The sequence below is a fragment of the Procambarus clarkii genome, chromosome 4 (assembly GCF_040958095.1).
Source record: "Procambarus clarkii isolate CNS0578487 chromosome 4, FALCON_Pclarkii_2.0, whole genome shotgun sequence".
Classification (NCBI taxonomy): domain Eukaryota; kingdom Metazoa; phylum Arthropoda; class Malacostraca; order Decapoda; family Cambaridae; genus Procambarus; species Procambarus clarkii.
In genome coordinates, this window is record NC_091153.1 from 41,720,857 (window position 1) to 41,748,554 (window position 27,698).

At 40.9% G+C, this 27,698-nt stretch overlaps 1 protein-coding gene across 2 annotated transcripts in view; it reads right to left on the reverse strand.

The window, feature by feature from the left end:
* Positions 1–190: 190 nt before the first annotated feature.
* IleRS-m (Isoleucyl-tRNA synthetase, mitochondrial) overlaps positions 191–27,698 on the reverse strand; it is a 62,719-nt gene continuing 35,211 nt past the window's right edge. For both annotated transcript variants that reach the window (XM_045732388.2, XM_069333747.1), the window contains 7 exons: positions 25,170–25,313; positions 23,580–23,799; positions 17,861–17,967; positions 15,365–15,510; positions 11,453–11,637; positions 1,449–1,533; positions 191–1,210 (listed from right to left, as the gene is read on the reverse strand). In XM_045732388.2, the coding sequence (XP_045588344.2) occupies positions 1,077–1,210; positions 1,449–1,533; positions 11,453–11,637; positions 15,365–15,510; positions 17,861–17,967; positions 23,580–23,799; positions 25,170–25,313 (1,021 nt within the window). In that variant the 3' untranslated portion in view covers positions 191–1,076. The remainder of the gene's footprint in view (positions 1,211–1,448; positions 1,534–11,452; positions 11,638–15,364; positions 15,511–17,860; positions 17,968–23,579; positions 23,800–25,169; positions 25,314–27,698) is intronic.

A 27,698-nucleotide genomic window follows, 5' to 3' on the forward strand; every position in this document is an offset into this window, starting at 1 on the left:
CCCTTCCAGGAATGTACACAATACTAATCAAAACGTGCATCCCCTATCTTTCTCTGGTAATACTGTACATACAAAAAATACAGGGATAAATTGTGTATATATAATTATGAATTTGCAAGTATCGTTCAAGTTATGGTAATCTCATTTTATAACTATAACACTTATTAAAGGGGAAAATATGAAGAATAAGTAAATGGTTTGTATTTTTTATTAATATGTACAAATATATTCATACACGTCGCCCAAGATCCCAGAGTGTGGGACTCCCGCATGAACAGAAATCCATACACTGGAAAGCTAGAGGATATGTAAGAAGGTCGTTCCATTACTATGATTGTTAATGGGTTGTAGTGAGCCTTGCATCACCAGACAGGTAATTGGTGTCAAAATTTTAATCAAGCAGCTAATCTGTCCTGACATTGCTCAGAAATGGCATCAAAGTCTGATAGGAAAAGACCAAAATGTGATCTGACAATAATTGTAGGCCACTGGTGTATACCTCAAAACATTTAAGTAATTAAAAACGATAACATTTTTCCACGAGTTTAGGTTAGCTCCATTACATCTATATAAATGTTTTATAATATTTACAGGATTTGTATAAAAATAGGGCACTACTATTAAAATTGGCATGTGACAATAACTGCTCTTTAACCCTTGAATGATTTGGCTAATTAAAAAGTCTTACATCAAGGTTCATATGACAAGTAGTACAGTAGTTCACAAAACTAATGAAGGAAAATCACACTTGGATATTCGAGCACGAGAGGCAATCACTATCTGCATTAAAAGTTGTTTATATTCGAAGATTAAAAACATTGTATTATTTTTGCATGTTTCCATATTTTGTCAAATATTTTTGTGGTTTAGCTTTATCCAACAGTCAAATTACTCCAGTTTTATATTTGTTGTAGGTGGCAGACAGCATTTTAATTAATTTAATGCCTATTATGGCCCTATAAAGGAACATTTTGCACTTCAAAAAATACAAGATTAACTTTTGTTAAATCACATTTGCCTTTAAGATCATTCACAATGGCCATATTCAATAAAGGCATTTCAAGCGCATGGTCATTTTACCAAGCTTTATTGATAGTTTTCTTACAGCGGTCACACAAGTCTTCTCCACACTTAGCCGTAAATTTCCAACACCTTAAACACTTGTTCCCAGTACTCTCTGTTACTGTCAAAGAAAATCCTTCTGTGTCATCTGAAATACAAAAATTAAAATTTAATTTTTAGGCACAAAAAAAAGTTAAGTATTTTTTAATCTAAAAAATGGAATATTCACATTAAACATTATTTGCGTAGCCAGCTGAATATAAAATCACAGCAGCATATACTGTACCAAATTTTAACAGGAATGTCCATTTTTATAATAATTTAAAATTATTTTTAAAATCAATCTAGAGATCGATCAATCAATCAAGGTGATCAAGAGCACTAACCTTCATTTGGTAATAAAATTACTCTTGAAACTCTGAATATTTCGGTTAATCCAGATTCTGTTGCATCTGTACTTGTCTGCATCAACTGCCAAATTAAATAATAGTATTATTATTATTAACAAAACAAAGTTTTACATAATCAGGAATCCCTGGTAGGTTAATGGACTTATGCTTTCTGGGAGGCACATCACAGTAGCTCCCAGAGCTTGGTTCTAATACCAGGCCTCCAACACCCATCTGGCACCTACTGTAAATACTGTACTGCCAGGACCTGGCTCTCACTAGGAGGCGAGAGGGATCAGATATTAACAGCAAAACCAGAAAAATGAGAAGTATAGGTACAACAAATGCAGCAATTACTTCAAGGAATTTTGGCATTCTTGAGTAACTCAGGTAATTGATCATTGCTGCTAGTAAATACCCTAGCTGTGATGCCCAACAAATAGAAGCCCAGATCACCCCAAGATCTTCAGGCTACATGTGTAATTTCTACTGGGCCCATCAATGGTTTCTTGCTTTCAGTTAAGTGGTGTTGGATATTCCTGGAACATTAATTGTGTCAGGGAAGTTGCTTTTTGTTTATACTTTATGACTGTTTATGCCAGCCACAATGCATATGCCCTAGTACTCCATTTCTCTCTGGCCAGTGTTTCACTCCCTGGGGTTGGTTGTTTCCCTAAACACTGCCACAGATATCTGCATTAAGGGTTTGTGAGCTACCTCCTCAATGGTGCAACTCCTGTTATATTGGAGTGCCTCCTTTACCCTACGGTCTGTGGGTTTGCTGGGGAAATTTTGCTTTTACCATGATGGAAGCGAGGTAAATCCTTAAATGACAAGCTAACATGGGTATTTCTTGTGGGAATTTTTTCCATGCTGGGTGATTTTCATGTAGACTTGTTAGATATTCCCAGAGATTAATGAGTTCTCGCTGAAGCGGGAGCCCCACAATTCCTGGAAAATAGAGGGAAGGGAGAATTAGCCAGTTGTCCTCTGTTATAATAATGAAAATCTAGTTCTTTGTGCTAACTTACTTTCTGCATCTTGTAGAATTTTGTCTGAATAAATCTCATCTTTCTTTTGGGCAATGAGACTAATTCTTCTCGGCAGTACCTCTTGATATGGAATATCTCTATTTAGACTGTGTGCTGGCTGGCCTTTCTCCTGTGTTAGAAGCCTTGTACTTTAACCAAGGGCATGCCTGGATTGTGTACGTGATTTACGGTGCAGGTATTTCATTGGTGCTTACGCCTTCCATCACTAAGGAATCTGGATCTAGGTTTGACATCCACTTGTTGAAATGCTTTCCTGTCTGCGTGATGGTCCAGATAACTGATGTCCTTCACTGTGGAGTTTCATTGCAATGTGAAATCAATAAGATCATTTTAGCTTTCCCATTGAATTCCTGTCCCAGATGCAGCAGTTGGCAATTTTTTTAGGATGGGCTTTGGTGATTTAGACCCGAATGGTTATTCCTGTCACCTGTGTTTTCCAACCTACTAGGGTCCGGGGGTCATTTTTCATTCAGATGCACCATTGGTTGACATCAGACTTCAGTTTCAGGTGGGTGGCTGCCCCTTGGGCTGCAGCTGCTTTGTAATGTAGGCAGTTGCAGACCCTGCCTACAGTGGGTGGTGAGGATGCCGATTCCTGCTAAAGTTAATGAAAATCTAGTGCACAATAGTATAGCCATTACTCCAGCATGATATTCTGATGCTTTGCTTTACTCTGGACCTGTTTGTCTACCCTGGTTTGTTTTTTGGTTGGCCAGCATGTACTAAGTTTGCCAGGTATTTTCAAGTGTTTCTTGGTCCATTAAAAAAAAATTACATGATGCATACTGGCATGTCCCTATCCATTGTGTTCAGGGTTTGACTGGGGATCAGTGTAAGGTACCCCTCGAACAGTTTTTCAGCACTTCCGTTAGCTCTGTCTAAGGTCCCTGAATCTTGACCAGTCTACCTCGTGTGTATACACTTGGGCATTTGAAAAGTGGCTACAGTTTTTGTCCTGGGTAAGCCTAGTTTATTGTTAAATCTGGCCTCCTTTAGTGAGGCAGTGTTCAGTGTAAGCTCAGGGAGTTACTACAAGGTCCTTCCCATATATCACATATTTATGTTCAATGCTCTTTTTTTTTTTTATGCACTGCCATCAGTTACCTATTCCTGGTTTGTTCCAGTCTTTCCTATGGGGTGGTGTTTAGACAGGGGTTGGCTGGTTCAAACCCCAGATAACCTGGACTGCCATCTAGTAGTGGTGGTTAAGTGCCTCACACCTTTGGTATTCATTCCACCTCAATGATCCTTTGCCTTGTCTACCTAGGGATGCTTAATTTCCTTCAGGCAGATGCTTTCTGAAAGGCTTTCCTAGTTATGTGGGTGATCTCCAATACCCTTGCTCCCATCACCTTGTAGAGTGAGTCAGATTTCTGGCTCCAGTAGGTGACAGATACTAGTCTCAGAGGCCTGGTGTGTTGTGCTAAGGTGTAAGCTACTGGATGCCCATCGAAAAACCAGCATTGAACGTGATGAAACTCCTCTTTCTGGATGAGCCCAAGTGACTTCCTGAAGCAAGACAGCAAAAGGGAGCCACTGGGGCTCATCCAGAAAAAGGCATGTCATTACATTTAATACTGGATTTCCAAGCTACCTTTCAGAGTCCTACCCTGACTCCAAAACCCTCAGATATTTCAGAGCCAGAAGCAGGGCATACTATACCTGAAAGGGGAGGAAGAGGAGGCACTGATGGAACCAAGGTGGAATTTACAACACTTCCAATTCCGGGTCCCTAAAAACAAGCCGGGCCAACTCAACGGAATTCAATAGATCAATAAAGCTGCAAATGCTGAAGGTAGGTAAAACAAACCCACAAGGCAGCAGCTGCCTGATAAGCTTGCGCTTCATTTGGAGAAAAGCCACATGGTGGAAGCAAATCCTACAGGACTCAGGGTTGTGTGTGTTAGCTACCCAACAGGCAGCATGGCAAAAGCAGAAAGAATGATTGCTGCCCTGTGACATAGATAACGAACAACCCCTCAAACTCTCAACAAGGTGTGTGTGTGTCCAGAGGGGATATCCACCAAAACCCACAAGGGATTACCAAGGCCTGAAGGACTCACAAAACAGGACACCTAGGCACTGGGAATGCTTGCTGGGAATTGTATAAGTAGACTGACACAGCCTAGTACTAATGTGCTAAACACAGCAAGTGCTAATGAGCACCCCCTAGTTAACCCTTACACTGCTCAGGGGTCATATGGACATTTACACCCCTGTGCGCAAGAAAAAAAAAAATTCAAAATTTTTTTTTCGTCTTTTAAACATGTTAATTTGTGTCCCCTGAGCACGGAAAAAATAAAAAAAAAATCATAGGTGACATATTTTGGCCGCAATTGACCGAGGAAGTCTGGCAAAAAGTGGGCGTTGACAGAGCGGTCGTCAGACCCGGTCAGCGTCACCCGCGTTGACAGATGGGAGTTGCCACAAAGATATTATTACCTAATTGTTTCAATGTCTCTGATTTATTTTTTCTTAGGTTTTTTGCAGTAATATTATTCAATAGTGTGTATTGTAATATATTTATATAATAAAAGTGGTTAATAATCGCTATACTCAAAAGTATGATGTGCATATTAGTGATTCAATTATTATGTTTATAAAACAATAAACAAATAGTTTTGCTGCTATTACACTCTATACACAGGTTATATATAAGTATTGGCATGTTTTGGTCACCATAACGAACCACTAAGTTGGTATTGAGAGTCGAAAAGCAACGAGTAGTTACCGCCACACACCAGCCAGCCACTCGCTGCCACTCCCTCAACACACGCACTAAACTTTCTCCCCCAACAATACCAGTTGTGGTGTTATTACACTATATACAGACGTTATATATAAGTATGTGTATATTTTGTTCACCACAACTGTACAGCTAAGCTGATATAGTTAGTTCAGGCACTAAGAGTCGTCGCTATACACAGATGGCGGCTCCCTCACTCTTTCAAGGTCACACGCACTAAACTTTCTCCCCCAACAATACCTTTTGCAGTGTTATTACCCTATATACACATATTATATATAAATATCTACATGTTTTATGCACCGTAACTGTACACCTAAGCTTGTAGAGTGCCCAAAGAGCATAGTGGCCACCCTCTAAACAGCTAGAGAAATCGTGCAGACAACGTCAACTCCGTCACCAATATGGCTCCTCCCAGCATAATCCTTTTGCTGTTATTACACTAATACACACATTATATATAAGTATCTACATTTGTGTTCACCATAGAGAACCACTGACCTGGTATGGTGAACGCAAACAATAACAGGTGGCCACACAGTCAGTAAACGATGCTGTCTCCCTCCGTCTCTCAGCATCACTCCTCACACAGCGCTAATTATAATAATAATAATAATAATAATTTTTATTTAGGCAAAGGTACATACATAAAGAGATTTTACAAAGTTTGTTGGCTTTATAGATAGAGCTAGTACATACAATGCCTAAAGCCACTATTACACAAAGCGTTTCGGGCAGTAACATTATTACAGTAAGTTATAAGTAATTACAGTAAGTACATTAATTAAGTAAGTAATTAAGTAAGTACAGTAATTACAGTTAATAAGTATTATTACAACAATCCTGCTATTATCACAACCCTGGTTATTTATATCACAGTCATTGGTCATCTGTAATATTGTCATCGCTAAATAATAACAATTATATATTTATTTTGACATTTTTCGGCAATGCTGTGGTCACAAGCTGAACATCAATGCTGTTCGCTCATGCTGCGTGCGCCGGCCTTGGTTGCTCCAACAGTACTGTGCCTCTCACACCTGAGAATATTGCCCACAATTTTTTTTTTAAATGGCATCTGTTTATAAGAGCCCTGAGGAAGCTACTGTGAACCCCGTGTAGCTGCGGGCCATTTGAATCAGGCCTGGCACCCTATGGCGTATATATACGCCATGCGCACCATGGGACATGTTACTCAGGGCGTATATATACGCCATGCGCAGTTTAAGGGTTAATGCAGTTAATGTAGCTGTGAACCTGCAGTGCACCCCAACCAGTCAAAATGTTCACCCCCAACCAGGGGTTTAAACAGGGGGGCCAAAGACCCATGACAAACCCGAGGTAAAACCCCCATTCACGTGGTTCAGCCTCTAAAGAGCAAACTTCCAAACACCAAAGAAGGGAAACTCTTGTCAGTGCTAGGAGCATATAGGGAAGGCGGCTCTGAGCACGTGCAGCTCCAAGCACCCTACAAGCCAGGTCCACAGCACAAACTGGACAGAAAACATGCCTGTGATGCTAAGTAAAATACAGAATAAGACCAAGCAAATGACTCCACAGGATAAAGTCTAAGGATGGCTGGCTGGCATTTAGCCGAGAACCAGTGGGACCCGTGGGTCTTGTTGATGACCTGGGAACCCTACAGTGGACTAGAGCTCAGCTTCTTCCTCCCCTACTGGCAGGGGTAAGTGCTAATGAGCTCATGTTAGTTTTGTGACTACAGTTTCCTTAAACCTAGCAGTGGCCTGTGTTGGTTTACCGACTTTCTGGATCCCTACTCAGTAGGGGTGGCAGTGTCACCCACTCTGCACCTCATGAGGAAGGGGGCCAGATTCTGGTTCTAGCCCCACTAGGCCAAACAGCACTCCACTGCTCATGTGACCTAGTATGTTCACACATACTAGGTCACATGTTCAGAGAGCCACAAGAGGCACCCCCTAGAAAACCAGCATTAAACGTAATGAAATGCCTGTTTCTGGATGAGCCCCGATGGCTTTGTGATGCTATCTCGCTTCAGAGAGCCACAAGGGCTTTCCCAGAAAAAGATGTTTAATTATATTAAATTTTTATGTAAATTAATGAAACAGTTTTTATATCCACTATCCCAAGTTTTTCAGATAATACCTGTTCTTCCTTACTTTTGCTGGGTGGGGGTGAACATGGCTTTTCTTCTCTGATTCCAATTTGGGCTGGAGGCTCAGTTGTACCTTAGCTCCATGTTATTGCTGCTGCTGCATTAGCTACTCTTTAGGCTTGGCCAACTTTGACAATGTAATTACCTAAGTGTGGTTACAGGATGAGAGCTACGCTCGTGGTGTCCCGTCTTCCCAGCACTCTTTGTCATATAACGCTTTGAAACTACTGACGGTCTTGGCCTCCACCACCTTCTCACTTAACTTGTTCCAACCGTCTACCACTCTATTTGCGAAGGTGAATTTTCTTATATTTCTTCGGCATCTGTGTTTAGCTAGTTTAAATCTATGACCTCTTGTTCTTGAAATTCCAGGTCTCAGGAAGTCTTCCCTGTCGATTTTATCAATTCCTGTAACTATTTTGTATGTAGTGATCATATCACCTCTTTTTCTTCTGTCTTCTAGTTTTGGCATATTTAATGCTTCTAACCTCTCCTCGTAGCTCTTGCCCTTCAGTTCTGGGAGCCACTTAGTAGCATGTCTTTGCACCTTTTCCAGTTTGTTGATGTGCTTCTTAAGATATGGGCACCACACAACAGCTGCATATTCTAGCTTTGGCCTAACAAAAGTCATGAACAATTTCTTTAGTATATCGCCATCTATGTATTTAAATGCAATTCTGAAGTTAGAAAGCATAGCATAGGCTCCTTGCACAATATTCTTTATGTGGTCCTCAGGTGATAGTTTTCTATCTAGAATCACTCCTAGATCTCTTTCTTTATCAGAATTCTTTAAAGATTTCTCACATAATATATAGGTTGTGTGGGGTCTATGTTCTCCTATTCCACATTCCATAACATGACATTTATTAACATTAAATTCCATTTGCCAAGTGGTGCTCCATATACTTATTTTGTCCAGGTCTTCTTGAAGGGCATGACAGTCATCTAAATTTCTTATCCTTCCTATTATCTTAGCATCATCAGCAAACATGTTCATATAATTCTGTATACCAACTGGTAGATCATTTATGTACACAATAAACATCACTGGTGCAAGAACTGAACCCTGTGGTACTCCACTTGTGACATTTCTCCATTCTGATACATTGCCTCTGATTACTGCCCTCATTTTTCTATCAGTCAGAAAATTTTTCATCCATGATAGAAGCTTACCTGTCACCCCTCCAATATTTTCCAGTTTCCAGAACAACCTCTTATGTGGAACTCTGTCGAAAGCCTTTTTTAGGTCCAGATAGATGCAGTCAACCCAACCATCTCTTTCCTGTAATATCTCTGTGGCTCGATCATAGAAACTGAGTAAATTCGATACACAGGATCTTCCAGATCGAAAACCATACTGTCTGTCTGATATTATATCATTTCTCTCTAGGTGTTCTACCCATTTAGTTTGATTAGTTTTTCCAATACTTTCACTATTACACTTGTCAATGATACAGGTCTATAATTGAGGGGGTCTTCCCTGCTGCCACTTTTGTAGATTGGAACTATGTTAGCCTGTTTCCACCCGTCTGCTACGATTCCTGTACACAGGGATGCCTGAAAGATCAGGTGAAGTGGAATGCTGAGCTCAGATGCACATTCTCTCAGAACCCATGGTGAAACGCCATCTGGGCCAGCTGCTTTGTTCTTACCGAGCTCCTTGAGCATTTTTTCCACTTCGTCTCTAGACACCTCTATGTGTTCTATGTTGTTCTCTGGAATTCTTATTGTATCTGGTTCCCTAAAGATTTCATTTTGTACAAACACACTTTGGAACTTTTCGTTTAGTGTTTCACACATTTCCTTTTCATCTTCCGTGAATCTATTTCCCATTTTCAACCTCTGAATATTATCCTTTACCTGCAATTTGTTGTTTATGAATTTATAGAATAGACCTGGTTCTGTTTTACATTTGTCCGCAATCCCTTTTTCAAAATTTCTTTCTGCCTCTCTCCTCACTGCCGTGTAGTTGTTTCTCGCATCTTTGTATCGCTGGTATGTTTGGGGGTTCGGCCTCTTCCTGTATTGATTCCATTTTTGTGTCTTTTGGTCTCTAGCCCTCTCGCAATTTCTATTGAACCAATCCTGTTTCCTAGTTCTGCATCTCTGTTTTGGTATAAATTTTTTTGTGCCTTTATCATATATTTCACAAAACTTGCCATACATCTCATTCACTTCCTTGCCTAGCATCAAGTCTGTCCAATTATACTCACTAAAAAAATTTCTAAGGTCACCATAATGTCCTCTCCTGAAGTCTGGTTTTTCAACTGCTTCAACCTCCTTATTTTCTTCCAGCTTATAACGCATTGCATACTTTATTCCCAAAAAGACATGGTCACTTTTACCCAAGGGAGGAAGGTACTGAATGTCAAATATCTCTTCCTCCTTCCTGGTAAATATCAAATCTAGCATGGAGGGAACGTCCCCTTCCCTCATCCTCGTAGCTTGTTTAACATGTTGATACAAGAATGTTTCCAGGATGAGGTCTACAAATTTACAGGTCCAAAAATCTTCTGTTTTAGCTTCATATGCTTCCCAGTCTATGGATTTCAAGTTGAAGTCACCGACTATCAACAGTCGTGATCTATCGTTATCCGCTCTCGATGTTGTGGCCTTTTGCTGCTGCTGTTTCATTTTTTTGTTTTTTGTTTTATGGAAGGCCCTCAGTATTTTCAGCAGGATAGTTCACAGAGCTCGAGATCCAGGGCTTTCACCATCTCAAGCTACCTTGGGAATTGCCTCTGGCATCACTACCTTTGCTCGTTAACAGGGGATTTTGTTTTAGTGTTATTGAGCTGTTTTGGCTTTGTCTGAGGGCTGTTTTCCTGGCTCTAGCTTTTGTACTGTCAAATTCTACTCTCAACTGGCTTACTGATATGATTTGGCATGAATGGTTTAAAAAGCATCAAGCTGTACTGGTGTGACAGATGCTAACCAGTGGCAAGCACAATTTGTCTTAAGACCCAACTTTGTCTACTGCTTAGAAAAGTGATTTTCATTAGCACTCAAAACTACATTTTAATTTTAATACCTGCCTGATGGGGTTCTGGGAGTTCTTCTACTCCCCAAGCCCGGCCCGAGGACAGGCTTGACTTGTGAGAGCTTGGTCCGCCAGGCTGTCGCTTTAAGCGGCAGGCCCACATGATACTTGAGGTTATCTTGAGATGATTTCGGGGCTTTTAGTGTCCCCGCGGCCCGGTCCTCGACCAGGCCTCCATCCCCAGGAAGCAGCCCGTGACAGTTGACTAACACCCAGGTACCTATTTTACTGTTAGGTAACAGGCATAGGGTGAAAGAAACTCTACCCATTGTTTCTCGCCGGCGCCTGGGATCGAACCCGGGACCACAGGATCACAAGTCTAGCATGCTGTCCGCTCGGCTTCACAATACATTATATTGACAGCAAATTTAAATCTTTATATTACAGTTCTCTACTTAAGAATTTTGTAATAAATTAATTACATTAATTCTGATTTTTAAAAATTTGGCAACTCAAGAGATGTTCATTTTTCTGTACATAAATTGCACATTAGGCAATATTATTTTTGTTTGAGTTTCCTAAAGTGATGCCATGCAAATTACAATCTTATTACTGCCCAATGACGAGTCTCTGATTTGAAGTATATAGCGAGAAACACCAGGATACATCCGATTTTTAGGGAAGTAGCAATAGAACACACTTTACTGAAAATGTTAAGAAGGCTTTTCTCATACTGTACCTGGAGAGGGTTTCGGGAGTTCTCCTACTCCCTGAGCCCGGCCCGGGGCCAGGCTCGACTTGTGAAAACTTGATCCAACAGGCTGTTGCTTGGAGCAGCCCGCAGATAAGTCATAGACTTACTGGTATGTTTTTTCCATTATGCTAACAAATAGGGAGTACTGTACTGTCACTGCATAATATTCTATATAGAACACCCTTAGCAAGTCAGGCTCATGTTACTGTAATGTAACCTTTTGGAGAAAGGGACAATGTCGCATATAGCACTTAGTTGCAACTACAAAACATAAATAATACATTAAATTTGTTGTATTTACCAATTATGTTTTAATGAATAAAAATACAACTTACTTTAAGAGACTTAAGCATACTGCCACCAGCAATTATCTGAGCCTGCAGCTTGAGTGGGTCGATGGTTGAAATGTGTTGATGTAATTCATTTCGAACTGTGAGACACTGTTCAATATTATGGGCTAGCTCAGGTTGATTCCATGATGACGGGGCGCCATTAGTCTCTTGTTGAAATACACGCCAGCCTGGAACAATGTGCAAGTTTAAAAACTTTTTTTTTTTTTATAAAATTATTGAATTGCTGAATTTATTAAGAAAGTGACATTCATGTTTAGTTATATATTAATTGAAAATAAAGAAATTTTTTAATAATAATGAGGACAGCTAATATACATATATTGTCTGAAATAAGAATTTTTTTCCTCTAGCATTTTCCTGACACTTTCAATCTCACAGATACAAATGACTTAAGTTATTATTAATTTATTCATACCATATTGCATATGCAATACCAAATATTCAAACCATTGACATTATATACAAACTCCAAAACCAACACTGAGTGTAATGAAATGCTTCCCTGTGGCTATCTAGCTGAGAATGCCCTATACTGAATTTGTGGAAGTTCTGTTTGAACTACCATGAACCAGAGCTAGAACCTATTCCCCCTCCCCCCCCCCTTCATAGGGGTGAAGGCAGCAAGTGACAATCTGCCACTCTACCAGAAAAAGTTTCCTGAAAGTCAGCAAAGCTTAACAGACATCTGGACGGTTCACAGAAAACAAAGCTTCGAGACTACCAAACAACTCGGCAAATGATTCACATAGATTAGGGGACTACCGGGGCTCCTCCAGAAAAAGTCATTTCATTACATTCCATGCTGGGTTTCTAATGGGATCCTCTAGAGTTTTCAGGGAGCCACCAGGAACCCTTTGGTTTCCTGGTGGCTTCCTGAAGCTAACCACAGAGCAAAAACAGGACTAACCAGGAAAGAGAGGTGGCAGACACTAGGATGAAGAAGAGAACCCAGGCAAGGAGACAATCTAATACAACACAGGACTAACTGAGACCAAAGACATTGACTAAATACCAGGCAATTAGAACCCAGGTAGTATGGCAAAACCCTCGAGCTCAAATATCGGCCCAAGACTTGGAGAAGACTGCGGCCAAAGCCGCAAACTTGTAAAGAACTTGGGTCCGAGAGTATGATGGCTAGCCTCAATGACACTGTGGATGACCTGAGAAATGCAAGCTCTGGAACAGGAGACCAAGGAAACAGGGTCAACCAATAAGGCATTCACTGAGGCAGAACTGGTGGCCTGCAGGTAGTGGCGAAGTCGCCACCGGACACAACAAATGATGCACCCCGGACGAACCAATCAAGCAGCAATTGCTAAAGGACCCCTCCAAGAGCCCATCGACTCATTTCTCACCAGGAAAGATGGAGAAGGCTGCAAAGGAACAGATCTATCCCCTGCATCTGGAGAAGAGCCCAAAGCTCCCCAACCCTACATCCAGAGGCAAGAGCTAACAAGAAAACAGCCAAAGAAACATATCACAAGCTGAGGGGAAAATAGTAATCCAAGGTGATGAGAGAAACAAAAAACCCAGTGAAGAAACCAGGATGGCTTAAGACGAGCATGAGCAACGCAGAGATGAGAAAATGCATGAAACAACTCGTGAAATGGCATTATGGGGGTTTCAACACCAAACACATGCAACAGGGGTTCCGCTAACATCAAATGATAAGAGGCAACAGTAATAAGCATCAGACGCTGACTGAGAAATAACCAATCGGACAAACCCGACCGAAACATAGATGACAAAGAGACAAGTACATAGTGGCAAAACAAGCACGAAGAGCTACTGAGTTGGCTATCCTAAAAACCAGCCATATCAATATCCAACTCTGAAACAAGAATGTGTTTGGATCCTAGATAGACAGATGGTCATGTTTTAAAGCAGAGTCCAAGGAAGGCCTTGATGACTCACATGCAGAGGAAGACAGGACCACAGCTACCCAAGGATGCATTAGCCAAAGCTGTACCCAACCAAAGGGAAAAGGCTGAGAAGCTGATCTGTGGTCACAGCAAGAGGCATAGATGAGCAACCCGTCCGCTTAAAAATAACGTTGCTTTTCGCTCGTATGTGCGCTATGGCCAAAAATGAACGTAATTTTAAATGAAATCGGCTCACAAAAGTGATGTACTTTCCTCTTTGAGTCCTCTGGCTTACTTGGAAAGTTTAGGAGAGGAAACTTTCAAATAACATTTTGAAACTGAAGGAGAATTTCCTGCCCACCTAACCTATCAAAGGATCCTTAACTAACTGTTTTGGAAAAAAAAATCCAAAATTTATTTTCAATTTTTTTTTATTTTGAAATTATGATCATTATCGACCATATGGGCAAACGGCCAAAAGCAGATTAATTTTTAAGAAGACAGGTTGAGATGAGAGCTCTGCAGAAATCACACTAGAGCAAACACCACCCCTACTCAGAAGCTAAGGACTGCAATACCAGGATAGCAAGGAAAGGACACATAAGGTGACCACAGCCTGGAAATCACTAGTGCCAACAGCTGCTGCCACAAGGGCATATTTCTACACCTGCCACCACAAAGGTAAAGGCCTTTGTGGTACCTGTATTCCACTACTTGGGCAGCGGCCTACAGCGCTAAACAGTGGCAGTAAGAGGGCAGCCCTGCATCCAACAGGCAGAATGACAGCCATAATAGGAATAACTAACAGCACTCAAAAACACCAAATTACAACCTACTAAGTTGCAATCAGGCAGGCATGCCAGGTGCAAGACTAAGTGTCATCACATCACACACCTAACCCAGACCCACTTGCCTGGCAAGGAAAGGAAGAATCACTCACACAACTTGAGCACACACACCGGCCAAATTGCATTGCACAAAAATCAGGGCCAGGCACTATTTATACACAAGTAACAGTTGTTTACATCAAGTCCTTAGCAAGAAAAGAACAAGTCTCACACACTGCTTGGAGGTAGGATGACTCATTAGAGTCAATGGGCAGAGGAGCAGCCTTAACTTGTTAAGAACAGACATCTCTGGTGGGACAAGGGAAACATAAGCTGGCTACCAGGGAGGGTAATCCTGGCACACAGCCAGAGGGAAACAGCACACAGGGACCACACAAAATGGGTGGAATAAAAACACATTGATGGCTCCCTTGCAGAACTATTGTTCCAGGAATTGCCAATACAGCTGTACCAGTTAGCTGAAAAAAAAATCTCCTGAGTCCCAGCAGAAGAGTGCAACCTCAATCTTGCACTCAACAGAACAGAATGAGTGCACCACCCACCAGGTGAGTAAGGTGGGTGGTGGCTGGGGCCCCCAGGTGATCTATTGTCATGTGGTGGCATTTGGGTGCATCAAGGTTAGGGTTGTTCACCTGTTGCAATGATGACATATCTTGTTTGCCTCAGGTTTTATTTATTTCTTGAAGTAATAACATATTTGTCTAACTTAAGTTTTCTGGTTGAGTTTTCATTAGTTTCAGGTAGCTCTCCAATTCCCAACCTTCCCTTGCCTTGTTGAGACCACCAAATTCTAGTCCTGGAACCTGGTAGATCAGTGTGGCATCTCAAGAGGCCTTGTGCAATTCTTAAGGCTTTGCTACACCAACACAAAAGCCACAGGAAGCAACTAGGGGTCTTTCAAGTGAAATTTTAGAAACCTCTGGAACCAAACCCTATTTTCCCATAAACATTAAGTTTGATTCTGGTATTCTTCTATGCCGATTTTTTTCTTTAAAGAATCTTACCCCTGAGCAAATCAAGGTTCTTCTGTTCTGTACTAGTTATAAGGTCTCTAGGAACATTTTTACGCATCATATGATGAATACCGATTGAATTTATGACATCCAATAGCATTACTGTACTTTGAAATATAGTTTTAGCCAAAACAGGTACACTGCAAGAATGACAAAGTACAGTTCAGTCACCTTTATTGTTGTGGTGGTGCAGAGCCACTTCCTCAGTCAAGTGCGGTAAGACAGGAGCAAGTGACAGCAAAAGATGATGCAGAATATGATGGAGCACCAACAACGCAGACATGCGTGTGTTCCCTAACTGTGGCTCACAATAAAGTCTGAAAAGGGACGTCACATTACAATAAATTAAGTTTTTATTAAGCTTTCTACACAACTGGGTTATCATATTGTTTTTATGTACTAAAACAAATTTTCATGATATAATAACAAGGAAATGTTTGAGAAATGTTAAAGAAAATAATTAATAATTACATTTTTGATGTGGCATTCTTACGAAGAACAGCCAGGAAAAGTGAAAAATATTCATAATACTAAAAGGCCCAACAAATATTATTAGATTTGGGGTCAAAAGATGAAGCATATAAGGATACCAAAGACATTAATGTGCATTAACATGAATGACAATGAAATGAAATACTGTACATTTATTGATGTATAAATACAAACAAAGGGGATGAGGTAGCTCAAGCCATTCTCGCCCCAATGCAATGGAGCTGTTCTGCATGAGATGTATTCTTGTGGATGCCAATGACATTAATGTACATTAACATGAATGACAATGGAGGTGTACTGCATAAGATGTATGTCTCATCCATGTATACACATCCACTGACCAGTCTTCATGTACCTGGTTGCCTTAAGTACTAAATCCACACATTAAAGGAGAGAAATATGGCAATTGGAAACAACTAGGTCAGGTGTAGCATGGTTAGGAGTGGTGTGGTTAGTTATGGTATGGCTCAGAAACAAATGTTTACACACACATTTTGACAACATTCTTAAACATAGAAACTCATCATTTGCCCACTTGATTTCAGGAGAGGACAACATGGGGAACTTAGCAAGTTATTTAATGAACGTGATTGGAAAGACTTGTGGTTAGGCAAAGAAATGAGATGCATGCCAAATTTTGTGAGATACATGATGAAGGTGCAACCAGATTTATACCAAGACAGAGGTGCATAACTAGGAAAGCAGGACTGGTTCAACAAACTGTGAGAGGGCCAGAGAACAGAAGACAAAAATTTGTATCAATATTTGAAGAGATCAAACCCTCAAATGTACCAGCACTACAAGCAAGCAAGAAACAACTACACGGCAGTGAGAAGAGAAGCATAAAGAAACTTTAGGGAAGTGATTGCAGATAGGTGTACAACTGAACCAGGCCTCTTATATAAAGTACTAAAACATATTTTCACATATGTTTTAGTACTTTATATAAGTACTAAAAACATAAAAGAAAACATAAAAGAAATTCACATGTAAATGACAAAATTCAGAGGTTGAAAATGGGGAAGAAATTTACAGAGAAGGAAAAGGAAATGTGTGAAACACAAAACAAACAGTTCCAAAGTACTGTATGTTTGTGAAAAATTTGTTTTTCATAGAACCCGACACAATACAAATTTCATAGAATACCACAAGAGTACATAGAGGTGACTCAAGATGAAGTGGAAAAAATGCCCAAGGAGCTAGGTAGAAACAAAGCAGATGGAATTTTACCTTGGGTTCTTAAGAGAATGTGCATCTGACCTCGGCACTACACTTCAATTGATTTTTCAGTCATCTTTGTGTACAGGAGTCTTGGCAGATACAGTAAATGAAAAAAGCCAAACATAGTTCCAGTCTACAAAAATGGTAGCATAGAAAACACTCTTAATTACAGACCTGTACTGTTGACAAGTGTTGTAGTCAACCATTCAAGTATTGAATGTAATGAAACTTCCTTTTATGGTGGGCCTCCTGAGCTTAGCTTTGATACCACCAATAAGCCTTAGACCCATAAACCAGGCCTCCAGATCTGTCTCACTTTATGAGGCGATAAGAGCAAGAGGAGTCAGAGATCAACCACAGAACTAGGAAACTCCACCCAAATGAGGAGGGACACAAGCAGCAGGAAATCAGGCTGTGCCTGAAAATACTGAGCTCCAACTTGAAAAGTTGCTATAATAAAAAAGAGAAATAGTGGAGGTATTGGTAGACCTAAAGGAACTGGAGAAGGGGTTAGAAAGAGAGGAACAGAGATGCTTTGAAATTGACCCTGACAAAGATGCATATGGAAGGAGAAGAAAGCAAATAAAATGCTTTCAGGTTGGGCCAGTACAAGAAGATAAATTGGCTGGGAAAGATATTCACAAATGATATAATACTTAAAACATCTACAATATTACAAAGTATTTCTCAAAAGAGAGAGAGAGAGAGAGATAAAAAAAAAAAGGAAGGAAGGATAAGTGGGGAATTCAAATACATCATCCCATCGGCTCAATACCCACAGAGACAGCCACAACAGTAGCATAAATCATCTTTCTCAGCCTCGCCCACTTCTTGCCCTCACTCCATACTTATTTCCTAAACCCATGCACATCTCCCATCTTCCCCAATATGTGTTACACTTCTTATATCATAAAGCATAAGCAGCCCAAGGAGTATACTTGCACAGTACAGTACCTGTCTTTTATAACCGAGATATAGAATCCTGATATGTTTGTAGTGATGAAGGCAATTGATTCTAAAGTAACTCGGTGGTAGAGGAATTTCTCATAGTGCTCCCACACCTGGAATAAGATAAGTTATCATCAAGCTTAAAGAACAGTGCCAATACAGTGAAACAACAAGAGAGAGATAAATGTCCCCAGTTTATCTTAGTGAATGGAAAACAAAACAAAGAGTAATAAAAGCTGGATTACCTAACAGGCACAATATGAATGTGCCTAAGCATCAAGTCTAATATGCATAACAGTGTTTGGGTAAATAAATATATTTTACTTTATGGATACAAAAATCTGATGTCTCAAAAATTTGAAATGCTAATTTATATTGTTTATTTTCATTTTCTTTTAACCTTGGAATGTGGGGCTTGTACAGTACGTGTACAGTATATTAACATTTTTATGGATTTGACTCCTAATGTTTCCTATTGTGCTTCATGAAGTGCAGGTTCCATGCCCGAGCTGCATCCTCCAATAATGCTTTCAAATTGTGTATGTGGCCTGAAAGCCTCACTGTTCATAGTTGTAAATGCTGTTCTTATGTTAGCTAACTTCCTTTATGTCACTGACATTATCCATTTTTTGTTTCAATTCAATGGCAGTGTTGGGATTATATCCACTCACAAGATTTTCTATTTGACTGTTTCTCGGTTACTTTCCACTTAGTTGTAGTTTCCAACAGGTCTACCTTTACCCTAATAACCTTACAATTTTTTTTATTGATTTCTAATAACCATTTATCTATCCAATCTCACTTGGTTTGGGTCATCAACACATACACACACTGACATATACACTTTCACTCTCTCTGGTAGTTCGTTTACATAAATTAACCCTTAACATGTGGGTTAGGATTTAAATGTATATCTGCCTATGTGCAAAAGAAAAACAAAAATGAATAAAATATTTTTCCTTATAGAATGATTAGTTTGGATGCAAAATGTAAGGAAAAGTGGAAATAAACTGAATATTTACATTGTAACCAGTCTCGACCATTGAATAAGTTGAATGTGTGGCCGTCCCAGCCCCATCTGTCAGCACCAGAGTGCGCTGTCACCAACATGCACACAATGTTGACCTTCCATGTCTAGACCATTGTACGTATTAATGTATGTACTGTATTAATGAATCAATCAACCAATGTATTTATGAACACAGTGATAAATATGTATGTATTAATGAATGAATATATTAATGTATTTATGTATGTATCATGTATGAATGAATGTATTAACAAGAACAAAGGAAACTGTAAAAACAACTTGTCCTCTGGGAGGAGATCCACTCGAGGAAATGAACTGGGACCAACTACACGAATAGTGCTATTATCTACTCCTCTCTATCCAAGGTTACAGGTTCCAAAGATCCAGGTTTACAGAGCCTGTGTCCTGAGCACTCTCCTTTATGGCAGTGAGTCTTGGACACTCCGCGCTCGTCAGGAATGACAGCTGAAAGCCTACCACATGCTCTGCCTCCGATACATCTTGGACATCACCTGGCAGGACAAGATGACAAACAACAGCGTCCTGAGGAGAGCTAGAATCACCACCATGTACACAATGCTGAAGCAGAGACGAATGCACTGGCTCGGGCACGTGGTGCGAATGGGCGACGGCAGGATCTCCAAGGATCTCCTGTATGGAGAGCTGATGCAGGGAAAGTGCCCAACAGGCAAACCCTAGCTATGGTACAAAGACATATGCAAAAGGGACCTGAAAGCCATGGACGTCGATCTTGCTACGTGGGAAACACTGGCTGCAGACTGTTCAGTCTGGGGGCAGTCTGTTCAAAGAGGTTTCTCCAAGTTCAAGGAGCCACTTGCCAAATCAGAGGCAAAGAGACTGGGAAAGATAGCCGGTAGCCAGGAAGACAGACCAGAATCGGACTTCGTTTGTGTTCTTTGTGGGATGGACTGCCATTCTCGGATTGGCCTCATCAGTCACACCAGACGCTGCACCAGGATTGACAACCAGAGCGCAACTCCAGCCTCCCGAGACTGAAGGATGCCTACTATTACTATCCAAGGTTAGGTTTGGTTAGGTTTGATTAAGGTTTGCAAGGCTTGGTTAAGGTTGGATTAGGTTTCGTTACGTTAATATGGTGTATTATTGACGATAATGTGAAATATGGAATTCAATAACTATTTCCGTGTGTCTGAGAATTCCGTTTACAGAAAACCTAATTCTTCAACGAAAATGTTTTCAGCATACACTTTTTATATTTTAAATCAATGATTTATAATACAATAATATTATAACTTCAGAATGCTGAAAACTCTGTTTACAACTAAGATTAATTTGCCAGTCTACATGTAGACTATTACTGAAGCTATAATATTTTTTCAGATCATCAGAAATATCTAGATAACTATCCAGGTGGTAATGAATTTGCTATATGGGTCGGGTCACAAAAGGCTTATTGGCCCATATGAGCTCCTATTTATATTGTGGACATAAATAGCAGCTGCCTTGTATGGGCCAATAGTCCCATACTTGAGTTTAAGAGGATATATGGGCCAATAGGCCCATATATGAGTTTGGGAGGATATCAACAGGAGGGAATGATCAGGAGAAAGTACCAAGCCATTACAACTATATAGCACTTTGAAGGAGTCAGGATAGCTATTTGGGATGGGATGGCAGGAAGGGGGGGAAAAGGAATGGTGCCCAACAACTTAGAGAGTTGGAAATTGAATACTGTACATGAAGCGAGACCTGCATGAAGCGAGACCATCACTCTACCGTCCACCCCAAGTGGTTGGGCAATATAAATAGAAGCTGTTGTCTATTTATATCTTCCCAAACTCGTATATGGGTTTATCAGCCCATACAAGTTGCCTCCTATTTATATCCATGTTATATATAGGAGCTGCCTTGTATGACTCAAAAAAGATCTTCTGTAGTTCCTTTATTATACAATGGGGCCTCGACTTACGATGCTAATCCGTTCCCAGAGACGGATCGTAAGTCGAAATATCGTAAGTCGAAGCGATTTTTCCCATAAGAAATAAAGGGATTTGAATTAATCCGTTCCCCACCCTCCAAAATATTAACATACAAATACATTTTATACTGAATACAATGTTTTTTTCTAACTACAATACAGTACCAAAGTTTCACTTACCTTTATGGAGGGCTCTTGATGGCGTATGGAAGATGGTGATGAGGGGGGATGAGGAGAGTTGTTACTGTTTGGAAGGGGAGTCCCCTTCCATTATCACATCAGGCAGTGATGTTTTCTCTGGGGTACTCTCTCTCCTACGTTTTGCCTGAATACCACTAGGACCTGGTTGTGGTTCAGTGCTTGTTTGTCTCACTACAAATTTGTCAAGAGACATTTGTTTTTCCCTTCTTTTTAATGTTAGTTGGTAATGATGCATCACAGTGTCATTGAATAGGTTAAGGCAACAACATACTGCAGCTTGATTTGGGTGAGTCGTTTCAGCAAAGGTTTGCAATTCTTCCCATGCTGCACACATTTTCTTAACTGTTGAGGAAGAGACATTCTGTACTCTTGTTTCTGCTCTATGGTCATCCTTACATGGGTTTTCATATGTTTATCCTTATCACTGACTTTCCTGGCACTCATGGCGTGATATATAATAATTACTTTAATGTTCAAAATGCAAAAAATCACCACAAACGCGAAATTTCTTATAGGCACGATCGTCACTAAGTAGGCAGCTGTAGTAAACTGAGGCAGGTCAGCCACGTGACCGGGAACCAAGCGCTCGGTCGACCCGAACGTGTATCAACAAATATCGGAAGTCGACGACACCATCGGATGTCGAGTCGCATTTTTTATGAAATTTACATCGTAACTCGAAATTATCGTAAGTAGGGGCAATTGTATGTCGAGGTGCCACTGTATTTAAATAATGATTGGTTAACTTGGTATACTTCATTGCAACCACAAAGAGTTGTAAAAACCTTATGAAAAAATGAACATAATTTGTATACATATCATGTAATTATAATTAAATTTTATACCATGACAATTACTGCATTGGCATAGTAACATTTGTGATGATACCATTTTTCCATGTATCACGGCAAACTTCACTACATTTATATAGCTATTATATCCATATTAGCATCATTGGTATAAAACCCAGACAATAATAGTTTAAATCAATGTATGACGGTAACTGCATTACCCTGTGAATCAACACATGATGATAAATGCACTTGAAGGGTTAATGTATGAGTCCTGCACATACACCACCACTCCCAATCAGCTTGGTAAGACCTGTGGGCAAAACTCCAATCAAAGTCCGAAGCAGAAGCTGCAGGAGAGGCAAGCTGAAACTTGATGCAAGTGTCCAAGACCAGATGCTCAGAAATCTCCTCATGAAACAACGAGGATTGATAGCATCATCATTCAAGAAAGGTAAAGGATGCTGCAACTTATATCAGATAGCCAGTCACACAGCCCAATAAGAATCACAAAGGCAATGAAGAGAAGTGGCAAACTGCCCGTGGAGAGAAACGGCACACTGCCCGAGGAGAGAAGTGGCACACGGCCCGAGGAGAGAAGTGGCACACGGCCCGAGGAGAGAAGAGGCACACTGCCCGTGGAGACAAGTGGCACACTGCCCGTGGAGACAAGTGGCACACTGCCCGACAAGAGAAGTGGCACACTGCCCGAGGAGAGAAGTGGCACACTGCCCGAGGGGAGAAGTGGCACACTGCCCGAGGGGAGAAGTGGCACACTGCCCGAGGGGAGAAGTGGCACACTGCCCGTGGAGAGAAGTGGCACACTGCCCGAGGAGAGAAGTGGCACACTGCCCGAGGAGAGAAGTGGCACACTGCCCGTGGAGACAAGTGGCACACTGCCCGAGGACAGAAGTGGCACACTGCCCGAGGACAGAAGTGGCACGCTGCCCGAGGACAGAAGTGGCACGCTGCCCGAGGACAGAAGTGGCACACTGCCCGAGGACAGAAGTGGCACACTGCCCGAGGACAGAAGTGGCACACTGCCCGAGGACAGAAGTGGCACACTGCCCGAGGACAGAAGTGGCACACTGCCCGAGGACAGAAGTGGCACACTGCCCGAGGACAGAAGTGGCACACTGCCCGAGGACAGAAGTGGCACACTGCCCGAGGACAGAAGTGGCACACTGCCCGAGGACAGAAGTGGCACACTGCCCGAGGACAGAAGTGGCACACTGCCCGAGGACAGAAGTGGCACACTGCCCGAGGACAGAAGTGGCACACTGCCCGAGGACAGAAGTGGCACACTGCCCGAGGACAGAAGTGGCACACTGCCCGAGGACAGAAGTGGCACACTGCCTAAGAGAAGATGACACCACCACCCTAGAAGAGATGCAAGAAAGACATATGGTCATTAACCATTAAGAGGTAGAATGGTACAGGGGGAAAAGGGTAGACGCTTACACCAAGAAAAACACACATGATCATAGGCATATTATTAAAAAAAACTGCCGATATGTGTATACTGTACCTTATTCTCCAATCTATATCTAGGGCATATCTACCTAAATTTTGTATGCATTAATTGTTCAAAGAAGTCTTCTTTCTCTGAAGGAATGGATGCATGTCAAATTGCCTTCAAACATTTTAGACATTGCCACTTCAAAACACATACCTAAAAGACTGCAGGAAAGCTGAAAACATTTGATGAATTTATAAACAAACGAGATATTTTTATATACTAACTTTTTCAATATGCCCAAACAGTAAGTGCAGCATATACTGGTCCAGAGGCTTAAGATCCAATACAGGAAGGCTGTGCTCACTTGGATCATAATCTCTCAATGTTGCTAGAAGATATCTCAGTATTGCACGCACTTTTTGCACATTATCCTTGCTCTGCTCTAGGATTCGTTTTCCAATGGTCATATTGGTATGGTTAGTTGAATGTCCTGCAACCCACCACCTTGAAGGGAAAACAAAAACAAATTAGAACATCAATGAAAATCAAGCACCGATTTCAATGATATGTAATGAAATGCACATTCTAGTGGGTCCCTATAAGATCTGTGAGCTCTGGTACCACCAAGCAAACCACACCAGGTCTCTCAGATCAATCCTTCACCTACCAGAAGCTTGGACGTGAATCTGACTCACTATAAGAGGCAAAGTAAAGTTTAGGGATCAGAGATCAAACCTGAGAAAGATCCACCACATAGTACGTGCACATTGCAACAATAGAATGCTGGAATAGATTAGGCACTCATAAGTAAACATGGTGAATGATTATTGCCACAAGGAAAGTACTCTAACAGTGATGTACTCAACCATCACCAGATGGCTGCACAGGTCATCTGGCACCTTAGCCAGCCTGCCTCCCTCCCTCTGGAGCCATCTGTGCAAAACTCCAGCATGCACACACTGAAGGAAACAGTAAGAATGGGGAGCCATTGAGGGCCCACTAAAATTGACATTACATTGCTTTTGATATTTGATTTCTGGGAGGAACCTTTCGGTAGCTTCCAGAGCTTACTCACAATAGAACCTTGATAGAGGTAGCCAGCTTTTCGGGAAAACAGAAAAGGTGGACAGACTTGCTGGAAGACGAAAAGCAAGAGTGGAGGGTCTGAGGCAAAGAATGCCAGCCATGTAGCAAATGCTCAAGGACACACAAGCCTGCAACTTCAGGAACAAGACGCGATAAATTCTAGCTAAGAAAGTAAAGATGCCAAAAAAATTACAAAAGTTCTCTTGCAAACAGAGCTATAAATGGTGGAACAATTTAAATGATGTGGTGGTGGATGCCAAAACCATCAGTAGTCTCAAAGAATTACACGAAGATTATAGGAAATATGAGATACCACGAGCATAGCCCATATTCTTGAACTACACTTAGGTAAGTTACACAAGCATGGCAAAATTGAAGAAGATCCAAGGAATGAGAGGGTAACATCAAAAGGACCTCCAGAAACCCGAGCCTGAATATTAGCCATTAACAACCAGAAAACAGAAGTCGCCAAAGCAGCAAACATCTGCACATATTCAGATTGATAACATACAACTGGCTGGCTGGACCAAACAGCCACATAGGGGACCTGGAAAAGGCAAGCTCTGAAACAAGAAATGTGAGAAATAAGGGTGACAAAGAGAGACTAAACTCCCAACAATACGAGGAGTGTGCAAAAATGCCACACCACAGAGGACAGTGCTCATAATGGACCCAGCCAGAGATCAAAACCACGATAGCCAGAAAAAGAGATGTCACATTCCCCAACCCTTAAACATCAGTGTGAGAGGTTGTGATCTTTAACTATACTGTATTCACGGACCACTTACCTTAACACATCAGCTCCATAAACAGGGTCTTTCTGAAGGTTCTTTCCTCCATCTGTGACAATATCTGGATCAACAACATTCCCTAAAGACTTGCTCATTTTGTTTCCAGCCTCATCCAGTGCAAAACCATGTACATACAATGATCTGAAAAAATACAAAAGTTGTACCAAAACCTCAAGAACATTAACAGACTGCACATAGAGAGCAAAAATTGTGAAACGAATTGGAGAAGAATTAGGGGATGAAGTGTCAACGACTTGTTCATTAGACAGAGGTCACAAAATTGATTCATAAATGTTCTTTGTAAACCTGTTCTGAAGTAAGCATTTTAATTTACTTATTATGCACCCCCCTTATCCATCCCATGAGCATTGGTGGAAAGGGTTACAGAGCATTTTAGATAAGTGAGTAATTATCAAAAGAAGGCACCAAACCAGGAAGGCTATGTAACACCATCAAATGTGCGGAATAATCAGAGGGCACTAAATATCACCAAGGGAGCATTTTAGATAACTGAAATTAGTTACACTGACAAATTGAAAAACTGGTTTATATAAAAATTTCAAGAGCAATATGATTATCAGTGTATCTTAGCTACTACACCAGTACAGAAGACTCTCAGAGGTGAAATAACTGAGTGCCAATGGGGTTGTGTTACCTCCACCTTTTTTTGTTACAAATTATTAAGTGCCATTCATTGTATTTTTCCCTATTCTGTTGAACTGATGAGTCTAGTGAAAACTTCATAATTTATATAGCTTAATCAGGAATTTCATGATTTTAAAGGGCTTTCACGAACTTTCATTTTAATCAGCATGTATCTATATGGTGCTCATGCCAGTCCTTCGTGTTACTTTCTGACCTCCTCCTCATCATGTTATCTCAAGACAATGGGTGCTACTGATAAGAAATATTTGCATCTCATAAATAAATGTGAACTGATTGTATTTTTCTGGAATATATTTGAAGAGCAATGAATGACAATCAGCCAAATTGCCTCCAGGATGAGCAGGATGAGGTAATAAACTATAAGAGCACAAAGAAATCACATTAACACGATGTATCAGTGTGAAAATCAATAGGAGCCGTGAGGAGGAGTCGAACCTATGCATTGGGTTACTCCCAAGAACACTCCTTTGCCGACTAAGGAGCAAGCACAACTAGGCGAGTACTACACCACAACATGGTAAAAGCAATGCATCCTGGGATCCAACTGAATCCTCTTTTCTTAACTATAAGCAAATATGCTGCAGGAGCTACTCAAACCACAAAAGTCAAGGTTTGAGAGGGCCCAGGTCCTCAAGGGCCTCTCATAACACCTAGAATACAGGTTAAGAGTAAAGTTAGTAATTATTAACACTTTAGTCCGGGCATGACACAGCATTGCGTCATCCACAAAAATAATTGCCAAAAATCAGGTTTTTATCCAATTTTTTGGGGACTGTTTGGTAACTGTCAACAAGCCGAATGCAATCTGTGACTACAATACAAACATGAAAGGTGTTGATCACTTTGACCAAATGATCAAATATTATTCCTTCATAAGGAAAACTCACAAATGGATGAAGAAAATGACCATCTATTTTGTGCAAATGGCTATCTACAATGCTTATGTGATGTACAACTACTACACAAAAAATACTAAACTATAATAGTACATATACTAAAATACTAAATACTAAACATTTGTGGGCAGGAATTGGGAGTGTAGCTGGAAGGCGTCTGGGCGCTCACTCGCGGTTAACGCGTAGCCCGTCTTCAACTCGTCAGCGGGTGGAGCGTGACCAGGTCTTTTATTTTATATGCTAATGTTCCTCTAGAGAATTCTACTGCGAACCCATTGATACCAAAATGAAAGACCTAGGACGAAAATTGAGGTGACCAGAGTGAAAAGAGTGAACACATTTCATCGCTTTTGCGCGCTCCTGGGTAACTCGTTCGCACTTTCTCTGTTTGCTGCGGGTAATTAGCCGGGCTTTTGGAGTTTATATGCATTTAGTGCTGTAGAGAATTCTATTGCGAACACAATGATACCAAATTTAATCTCGTAGGACGAGAATTAAGGTGACAAAATTGAAGAGAGTATACACTTTTCAGAATTAACGTGCGCTCCCGTGAAACGCTGGGACCCAAATCGCACAGTTGAGGGGTGGCACGCGGGGCACGCCAAAGTGTTAATTAATAGAAAGCACTAAGTCAATATCACTCTACAGTGGAACCCAGCTCAAGTGAATCACAATTGACCAGAAAACTTGGTCTAAAGATCCAGTGTTAAATGTAATGAAAGGCTTCTTTCTGATGGGTTCTCAGTGGCACTCTTGCTGGATAGCATATGGTTAGCTCCACCCCAATTTCAGTTACACCAGGCCCTTAAAAGTCACCAAAAACTGGGATCAGAAGTCCAAACCTGGCCCTCCTCTATAGATGTGCAGGGAGCTGAAGGCACTAGATTGCTTAGATTGAGAAAAGGCCGGCAGAAAGGTAGAGAGAAACAAAGTTAGGTCATTCACCTCCTAGATGCAGATGCCC